Below are 10665 nucleotides of genomic sequence, written 5' to 3'. Positions count from 1 at the left end.
GATCATTTTAATCGACTCATCCCCACTTCCCCCAAGCTGCCCTTGTGGCAAAATATTGAAATAATAATTATTATTATTATTATCATCATTATTAAGGTGGTGAGCTGGCAGAATCATTAGCATGCTGGGTGAAATGCTTAGTGGTATTTCATCTGTCTTTATGTTCTGAGTTCAAATTCCACCGAGGATGACTTTGCCCTTCAACATTTCAGGGTTGACAAATTAAGTACCAGTGAAACACTTGGTGTCAAAGTAATTGATTAGCTCCCTCCCCCAAAATTTCAGGCCTTGTTCCTAAAGTAGAAAGGATTATTATTATTATTATTATTATTATTATTATTATTATTATTATTATTATTAATTTCTTATTACCAAGGGGATAATTTTTTTTCTCTCCCTTGATGAAGGGTCCTGTTAAAACTGTAATTTCATTTAATCCCACAAAGGAACACCAACATATTCATATCCTACTTCTGTTTTTAGCACATTAAACGACCCCTTCTGCAACCTACAAAATATTACAGGCTTTTTTAGTTAGAGCTAAATATATAACTTAATGAATAACATAATCAATACTGCAATACCTGAGGGGTTGACTATGGCTGTTGATCATATCTGACATTTGGCTAGACCAATCTTCAAAATGGTCCTTGCGCCAGGACTTCAATTCATTCAGTGTTTCATTAGCATTTCTCTTGAAGGCTTCATAATTGCTCAAGTCATTTAACACAGCATTAGTCATGTTTATGCTATCTTCCACCTAAATAAGATAGAGAGAGACATAGCACATTAAAAATATTGTTGATATTATATAAGATTTTTATAGTATCTAAATAATAGAATTAATAGATTGTTGATTAAAATGTCTTATGGTATTTAGTTACATCCCTTTCCATTCTGAGCTCAAGCCTTGCCCAGTTCAACTTGGTCTTTCAGCTTTCCTATGGCTGATAAAATAAAACACCACTTGATACCAGAATTTGAACATAACAGCAGACAAAATACCGTTAGGCATTTTGCCTGGCGTGCTAACGTTTCTGCCAGTTCACTGCCTTGGTACTACTCATTCTTGCCAGCTTAGTGGACTGAAGCAACGTAACATAAAGTGTCTTGCTCAAGGACACTATGTATCACCGGGAATTGAACTCATGACCTTACAATCATAAGCCAAATACCCTAACTACTAAGCCACCTGCCTTCATAGAGATATTTTACCCTAAACAGAAACAGCTGGAGCTACTCAGAGGTATTGTAAACTCCTCTTCGGAGTCCATTGCAATTTCAGAAAGCATTTTGATTCATTGGTCGGTATCTCAGGACCACAAGCATTTTACTCTTAAACCTGTACACATCACCCAAATGGCACATTGAGGACTGAATTAGTCTTCACCTGTGGAAGCGTTCTACCTGAAGTTTCTTGTCAACCACAACCATCTTGAACCGATTTCAGCTGCAATGCCTATCTCTTTGATAGCTTTCTTCAGTAGTTTGGGGTTTCCAGACCCATCCTCTGCAGGAAACAGCACACTAGACTAGCTGGTGAACCACAACAGGAAACTTCAATAGGGAATGAAGATATGTTCAACTAAAATCATTTAAAGCAGTGCTCCAGCATGGCCACAGCCCAATGACTGGAACAAGTAAAGGATAAAAAAAAAAGACTTAGACAACATCAAAAGCCTGCCTAAATGACTAAAACTTCAACAAATCCCTAACTGATCCTTTGATATCCTATTCAAGCAAAAACAGTCAATGATATTATTGTACACAAATGTAAAAAAAATTTTTTAAAAACATACAAAAGGTGCCAGTGTGGCTGTGTGGTAAGAAGCTTGCTTCCCAACCATATGGTTCATGGTTCAGTCCCGCTGCGTGGCACCTTGGGTAAGCGTCTTCTACTGTAGCCTTGGGCTGACTAAAGCTTTGTGAGTGGACTTGGTAGATGGAAACTGAAAGAAGCCCGATGTATATATATTTGTGTGTGTGATTGTATATGTGTGTCTTTGTGTCTGTGTTTCTCTCTCATTACTGCTTGACAAATGTTTGGTGTATTACGTCCCCGTAACTGAGCAGTTCAACAAAAGTGACTGATAGAATAAGTACTAGTCTTAAGAAAAAAACAAGTCCTGAGGTCCGATTTGCTCAACTAAAACTCTTTAAGGTGGTACTCTGGCATGGCCGCAGTCAAATGACTGAAACAAGTAAAAGAGTTGAAAAGAGAAACAAGAAAACGATGTTGGAAAGCAGCGTAAAAGAAAGACCCAACTTACCCTTGCCTCAAGCTGTCGAACATATATTATAACATTCACGATGTTTGGTAGGTTCTTACCCTTTGGAACGTTTGGTTTGTCAACAGCATTAGTGCGAGCATTAAAGTCTTCATTGATTTGCTTAATGCTGCGAGTTAACTGTGCTAGGAGAGTTTCTCTGAAAATAAACACAGATTTAATTAGCCGTTTTGCATTCAGATTACTCTGCCAAATGCACTGCTTATTTATTCACATTGTTTTCAATTAATCAAGCGTTATCTTGTAGCTTTGAGATTGCGATGTGGTAACTATTAATTTTTAGAATGATATTCTAAGGTTGGTGTGAGAGACCAAATCTGGCCAGTTTGAACATAAGACAGGGAAAATATTTTGACAGGATATGGCCGGTTTAAATGCTAGAGGGTTAATGTGTTAATAGCTAAGGAGTACCATATCTGATGGTATATAAGAAGCACTTTTTGTTTTCAAAATCATGTCCCAGAAAAAAAAAAATCATTCTGGGTCTTACATGTGATGTTTGGCCTCCCATAACATTTAATGCACTAAAAATTTATTTTCCTCAATATCTTCATTATCATCATTTAACATTCACTTTTCCATGCTTGCAGTCAAGCCATTTAACCCATGCCAGCATGGAAAGCAGACATAAAATGATGATGATGATGATGATGATATATACATATACAATGTGCGATGGGTAAATTGTTGCCATTTTATATTTTTAATTTCCCGCATGCACATTGTCAGTTTTTGATTTTGTCAACTACACAGTCAACTGGCGTATGTGAGTGGTATGAGCATTGTACTATCTCTTAATCCAACCTGATCCATGAAGACGGAAGGGCTTTCTTCAGATCTGACACATTTGAATAGGAATGAGCAGAAACAGTATTCTCTAAGATGGATCAGATAGCAAAGTCCATAAGATTGGTGTCTGGACTTGAGGGAGGCCATAATGTCTTGTCCCAAAAACTGCTGAAATGCTCTTTTGCACTACCTCTGTGTTAAACTGGATGTATAGGCCACATACCTGTCTTGAGTGAAGATGTAACAGTCACTAAAAGTTTCTGTGACCCAGGTTAACACTTTCTTATCCATCATTTCCACATAAATTTTGCTGTTAACTCTGACACCAGCATCAACAAAGATCAAGGGAGACTTGGACCCATCAGATGCAACTGCAACCCACACCATGAGTGGAACTGGCTTCTGATGGCATAAATGACTCCTGCTATCTTCAGGCAAGTCTCCTGCATGACATCCACAAAGCCTATCATTCTGCCTGTTGGTAACTGCCTCCACAGTGAAAATCTTCTTGTCAGACCAGATCAACACTTTGTTACTGGTGCACTTCATCTCAGCTAACGTGGTTTTATCCCTGTTGAGTTGCTTCTTCTTGGAAGCTGCTGAAATTAACTTCTTGTAAGAAGTTAGCTTTAAATCCTCTTTAAAAATCCTGTGCATTGATGATTTTGAAATATCAAGTGCTTTTGCAGTTTTTCTTGCATTCCTGTGGGGATTTCGGTTAATTCACTTCTTCACAACTTCAACAGTTTGTTTAGTACAAATTGATTATTTCCTGCCAGGAATTAGATTGCTAGTGATAGTAGCAGATTCCATATATCCTTTCCAGGTACCAAACACTGTTTTACAGCACATATTCAACTGTCTTGTGATGTCCTTGTTGCTCACTCAAGCTGTTTTCAAGGTGAAAATCTGGTCACGTTTTGCTTTCAACGCCATGTTTGTTTACAAACCTTGTTAGAGATAAATGAAACAATAGACGTATGAATAAAAGACATATGCAAATCTTTATGTAAATGTAGATAGGTGCAGGAGTGACTGTGTGGTAAGTAGCTTGCTTACCAACCACATGGTTCTGGGTTCAGTCCCACTGCATGGCACCTTGGGTGAGTGTCTTCTACTATAGCCTCGGGCCGACCAAAGCCTTGCGAGTGGATTTGGTAGACGGAAACTGAAAGAAGCCCGTCGTATATATGTGTGTATATATATATATATATATATATATATATGTATGTGTGTGTGTATATGTTTGTGTGTCTGTGTTTGTCCCCCAACTTCGCTTGACAACCGATGCTGCTGTGTTTACATCCCCATAACTTAGCGGTTCAGCAAAAGAGACCGATAGAATAAGTACTAGGCTTACAAAGAGTAAGTCCTGGGGTCGATTTGCTTGACTAAAAGGCGGTGCTCCAGCATGGCAGCAGTCAAATGACTGAAACAAGTAAACAAGATAATAATACCTGAACCAATATCCTTTAGGAAGAGTCTTAAACATGGGTAAATCTTTCTGGTACACACTGTATAAAATCATAAATGACAGAGAAATACTTTGATGACATTTTATTTAACAATGAAAGAATTCTAATATCATGACAAATTGTTTCGTAACTTAAAAACAAGTAGATAATTTATATTGTATTTAATAATAAATAAATTACTTACATGTCTGCATTAATGCAAAATGCAAAACAATCCTTCTAAATAATGCAGAATTTGAGCTACATCCTCAGGTGCAGACAGGTAAGTAATTTATTTATTATTAGATATAATGATATAAATTATTTACTTGTTTTTAAGTTATGAAACTTATTTTCATATTTTTAGAATTTCGTGATATTAGAGTTTTCTTATTGTTAAACAAAATTTCACCTAACTATTTCTCTGTCATTTATGATTTTATATATACATACATACATACATACATACATACGTACATATGTATGTATGTATGTGGAGGTACAATGGCCCAGTGGTTAGGGCATCGGACTCACAGTTGTAAGATCATGGTTTCGATTCCCAGACTGGGCATTGTGAGTGTTTATTGAGCAAAAACACCTAAAGCTTCACGGGGCTCTGGCAGGGGAGAGGGGGGGGCGAACCATGCTATATTCTTTCACCAAAACTTTCTCTCACTCTTTCTTCCTGTTTCTGTTGTACCTGTATTTCAAAGGGGCCAGCCTTGTCACACTCTGTGTCACGCTGAATATCCCCCCGAGAACTACGTTAAGGGTACACGTGTCTGTGAAGTGCTCAGCCACTTGCACGATAATTTCACGAGCAGGCCGTTCCATTGATCGGATCAACTGGAACCCTCATCGTCGTAACCGACGGAGTGCCAACAATGTATGTATGTATGCGTGTGTGTGTGTGTGTATGTGTGTGTGTGTGTGTGTGTGTGTGTGTGTGTGTGTGTGTGTGTGTGTATGTATATATGTATGTCATTATTCAGTTTTATTTCAAGTTTTCTTGCGAATAGAGAAAGAGCTGGTTTCTAACCTTGATCCAAGGCTCCTTCTTTGGAATTTCAATGTCAACAACAGGGTATTTTTGCATGTATGTATATGTGCAGATTTGTAATTATTTTTTTTTATGCATGTCTTCCTTTCATCTGATGATATGTTGCAGTAGAGTCATGCAACTTCTTTGGGCATGTACTCAAGGTTATCAGACATGGAATGCTGCTCAAGGAGTTACTCTCCAAGTTTTATGATGTTATCAGCCTCATGAATGCAAACTCGGTCAAGGGATGCACTTCAACACTTGTATGTAAGTGTGTGTGTATGTTTGTCCCCCACCACCACCACTTGACAACTAGTGTTGGTGTGTTTACATCCCTGTAACTTAGTGGTTCAGCAAAAGAGACTGAGAGAATAAGCACTAGGCATAAAAACAAGTACAGAGGTTCGTTTTCACAACAAACCCATTCAAGGTGGTTCCTTAGCATGGGCTCAGTCTAATAAGTGAAAGAAGACAGAAGAATGTACTCCAATGATACGTCTATGTGGTAAATCGAAATAGCAGCTAAACCGTATTCCCTACCATTTCAGGAAAGGGGAATAGACACACTGGAATAATGAAGTTCTTCACAGACTACAGATATAGAATGATCTCTGAGTATAGGACTGATGTAGAATTAGAATAAAACAGCAAAAACAACAACAGCAATATTAGCCTCACCACCACTAACACTGCTCCTAATAACACCACTACTACAACCACAGCCACCACCACCACTACCACCACCAATACTATCACCACCACTATCACCACTACTGTTGCCATCATCACTAACACCATTACCATTTGATGATGATGATGATGATGATGATGATGAGTCAATAAATAAACAATATTTGAAAAAAAATAATAAAGGAATAAATATTTAAAAAATAATAAATAATAGGAACAAAAATATTTTAAAACAATAATCAAATGTTTTAAAACAAATAACATTAAAAATATAAGTAAGGGTCTGAAAAAATAATATCTATTTAGAAAATGATAAAAGGCCACAGTCTAATGTCTGAAACAAGCAAGAGAAGAAAGAAAAGAGGAAAAAAGATATAATTAACAATTCTAAAAAATATTTTAAGAAATTTTAGATAAAATAATATTTTTTTAAAATAAATAATATTTCAAAATGAATACATATATATATTTTTTTAAATGTAGGAGTGGCTGTGTGGTAAGTAGCTTGCTTACCAACCACATCGTTCCGGGTTCAGTCCCGCTGCATGGCACCTCAGGCAAATGTCTTCTAATATAGCCTCGGGCCGACCAAAGCCTTGTGAGTAGATTTGGTAGAGGGAAACTGAAAGAAGCCCATCGTATATATATATATTTGTGTGTGTTTGTGTGTGTTTCTCCCCCCAACATCACTTGACAACCAGTGTTGGTGTGTTTATGTCCCTGTAACTTAGTGGTTCGGCAAAAGAGTCCTATAGAATAAGTACTAGGCTTACAAAGAATAAGTCCTGGGGTCGATTTGCTTGACTAAAGGCAGTGCTTCAGCATGGCCACAGTAAAGTGATTGAAACAAGTAAAAGAATAAAAGTGTGAAAGAATAAAAAAGAATAAATATAAAACAAATTTTAAAATACATAAAGAATAGTTTTAAAAAATACATTCATGAATCATCACCACCACCATCATCATCATCACCACCACCACCACCATCACCGTCATCATCGTCATCAATAATCGTATTTAAAAAAAAAATGAATAATTAAAAATTCAGTTTCAATCTAAAAAAAAAAAATGTCTAAAAACAGAAATTTCCAGAAATCTTCAAATGGATATAAATTTGTTTTTCCTCGTCGTCCAGCTGTTTGATCTGCATATGATCTTGTCATAACATTATGACTTGTATTAAGACTAGTATCTGAAGCAAAATAAATCTTGTGAGGTACAATTTATGGCAACATGTGTGTTATTCATTTATAATAAACACAAATGTGTAACTACGAGCTTTGAAATCTCAGAAAAAACATAGCTTGTGCATAATATAGTTTCCTTTTCTTTCTGTTTTATTTTTAGTATTATAATACATGGAAAATGTATTTAGTCAGATTTATTACAATTGCTGTCTAAAAGTTCATTTGTCTTGAAAGCAATAACTAAATTCAAAAGTAACCTTTGAACTTTACTGGTGTTTGCTGTAAAACAATGCATACATGTGTATAACACATAGTACTGATTATAAGCTATGAAATCCCACCCCCCAAATATCTCTTATATACAGTTTCACTTACTTTTTTTCACTTTTTTTTTTTTAGTATTATGATATATGAAAAAAGTAATGTTTTGTCTAATTTATTATAATTGCTGTCTAAAAGTTTGTGTGTTCTCATAACAATTGGTGTATTCAAAAGTAATCTTTGAACTTTATTGGTGTATGTTGTAAAATTGTATCTACAGTAAAGTAAATCTGTGAAAAGTGAACCATTATGAAAGAATGTAAAGACATAATGCAGAACATAAATGTGCATACGCACACATGCAGCTGGTGCACATGTACGCACATGATTGTGAACTCACACACACACATTCATTCTTCCTCCCCCTCTCACATACATTGTCACTCACACTCGTATGAAAATATAAATATAGAACCTGTAAACTAGGAAAGAGAAGATCAGGCAGACAGACCTGAAGCAGGCCTGGAGTAGAGAGGGGATGTCCTTGATGTGGTTGTGAATGGTGAAGAAAGGAAATTTGATGAACCAAGCTGACTGACAGATTGATTAATCGACTGATTGATTGATTGATTGAATGACTGAACAATTAACCAAACAACCAATTAGTTAATTGGTTAAACGGTTAACTAATCAACTAATAAAAATGAAGTGAAACAGAACCAGTGTGTGTGTGTGTGTGTGTGTGTTTATTATTGACACAATGACCTTCCCAAGATACAAGAAAATATGTTTCAACACACAATTTCATATCAAAAATCTTGAAAAAAAAAAAACAAATATAAATGCAAAAGGTAAACATTAGAGTTTAACCGTTTAGCATTTAAACAGGCCAGATCTGATTCAAATATTCCACCTGTTTTACATTCAAACTTACTAGATCTGGCCTCTCACACTTACCCTACAATGTCCTAAAAATAAACGCTGACATCTTCCAAATTTCAAAGCTACAAAACAATGCATGATTAATTCGAAACAATGTGAATAAATAAGCATTAAATTTCACAAACTAATTCGAATGCTAAAAGGTTAAACACAATCATTATACATTTAACAATGGTTCATTATAATGAATACAGCATTTCAGAAACATAGATTTTAATTTTTTTTCTTTCAGCTTACATTTCTATCCCAATAATGATATATAATCCCCATTGATTATTTATTAATTTAATCTCCACATTTACTAATCTAAGTAGTATTTTTGGTAATTGTCATTTGTATTGAATGCTGGTGGTATTATTTCCAAAATACGTATTTCTGTCAGTTGGGTGAAACATGAAATATATTTTAGAACCATCTAACTTTCCTGTGTAGATGTAGAGACTCGAAATTATTCCGAGTTCGATTCCAGGCAGAGACCCGAATAATAATAATGATGATGATGATGATGATGATGATGATGATGATGATGATAATAACAACATCGAAAAGTACCTTAGGAATGAGAACCCAGGTTTGAAATTTCCCCAAGACACCTGATAAAGGCTGGAGGGTATATCAGCCGAAATGTTGTGTTAACAACAAACAAGATGAGGACAAATATCCGTCAATTGTAAATAATGTACACAATTCCTCATCTCTTAAATATAGAACTGTATTATCTAATTGGTACAGAGCTGACATAAGACATCAATGGAGACATATAGAGAAACTGCATCAAAAACTAGCTCATCTTTCAAACCATTTAACTTTCCTGTGTAGATGTAGAGACTCAAAGCTATTCAGAGTTCAATTCCAGGCAGTGACCTGAATAATAATAATAATAATAATAATAATAATAATAATAATAATAATAGGCCAGACATCATACTGAAAGACTTCAGACAAAAATCATGCCTCCTCATTGATATGACTGTCCCAATCGATATAAACGTATCTGTCAAGACCTACCAAAAACTGAGCAAATATAAAGATCTTGAAATAGAAATTAGCAAAATGTGGAACCTGAAGACTAAAACAATACCTATTGTCATAGGTGCCCTGGAAATGACAGTGAAACGGGCTGATTACTACCTAGCTCAGATACCAGGAAACCCCAAAATGGCTGAAGTTCAAAAGATAGTGCTCATGGGAACTACCCATATCCTACGTAAAATACTGTCTATGTGATCTCAAATTTTAAAACAAACACATAATTTTCTTATGGTTTCTTAAACATTCTCTAGAACAACACTATGTACAAATCCAAATATATTGTACCCTAGGCATAACACTTACATGAACTTCTAACTTGTTGTCTCTTGAGGTCTCTGGGTGAGACTTGGATCCAACTTGTACAAATAATGCAAAGCAAAAGTCAAACATAAAATAATAATAATAGTAATAACAACAACATTGAGAAAATACCTTAGGAATGAGAACCCAGTGAGATATGAAATTTCCCCAAGACACCTGATGAAGGCTGGAGGGTATATCAGCCGAAACGTGTTAACAACAAACAAGATGAAGACAAATATCCATCAAATGTAAATAATGTAAATAATGTATTTTAGAAAACTTTAACATTATCATAGTGATCATAAGGACAGAAATATCAGTCATTTTACTGTACTCAAGAAGACCCCTCTTCCACAGCAGAAGTATTACTGATGCTCTCCACCCTCACCCCTGCTGAAGTGGACTGGCCTGCCAGAGCCCTGTGCTGGTGCCACATAAAAGGCACCCATGCCAATGTTATGTAATAGCACTCCTGCCAGTGCCACGTAAAAGTAACCGTGCTGGTGCCATGTAAAAAGCACCCAACACACTCTGTAAAGTGGCTGGTGTTTGGAAGGGCATCCAGCCACAGAAACCAACCCAAATCAGACAGGAACCTGGTGTCACTCTCCTGCTTGCCGGCTCTGGTCAAACTGTCCAACCCATGTCAGTATGGAAAACAGACGGTAAATGATGAT

The 10665-nt window shown here is 36.0% G+C and overlaps 1 protein-coding gene across 1 annotated transcript in view; it reads right to left on the bottom strand.

Annotated features, from left to right (window-relative positions):
- Nucleotides 1-10665, bottom strand: part of LOC106875444 (cytoplasmic dynein 2 heavy chain 1) — a 297845-nt gene that overhangs the window by 235477 nt on the left and 51703 nt on the right. The window contains exons 8-9 of the mRNA XM_052974965.1: nucleotides 2271-2427; nucleotides 585-760 (exon numbers count right to left, since the gene is read on the bottom strand). Coding sequence (XP_052830925.1) covers nucleotides 585-760; nucleotides 2271-2427 — 333 coding nt within the window. The remainder of the gene's footprint in view (nucleotides 1-584; nucleotides 761-2270; nucleotides 2428-10665) is intronic.

The sequence above is a fragment of the Octopus bimaculoides genome, chromosome 20, assembly GCF_001194135.2.
Source record: "Octopus bimaculoides isolate UCB-OBI-ISO-001 chromosome 20, ASM119413v2, whole genome shotgun sequence".
Lineage (NCBI taxonomy): Eukaryota > Metazoa > Mollusca > Cephalopoda > Octopoda > Octopodidae > Octopus > Octopus bimaculoides.
Note: the sequence above shows the minus strand (reverse complement) of the source record. Positions and strands in the feature narration are given on the sequence as shown.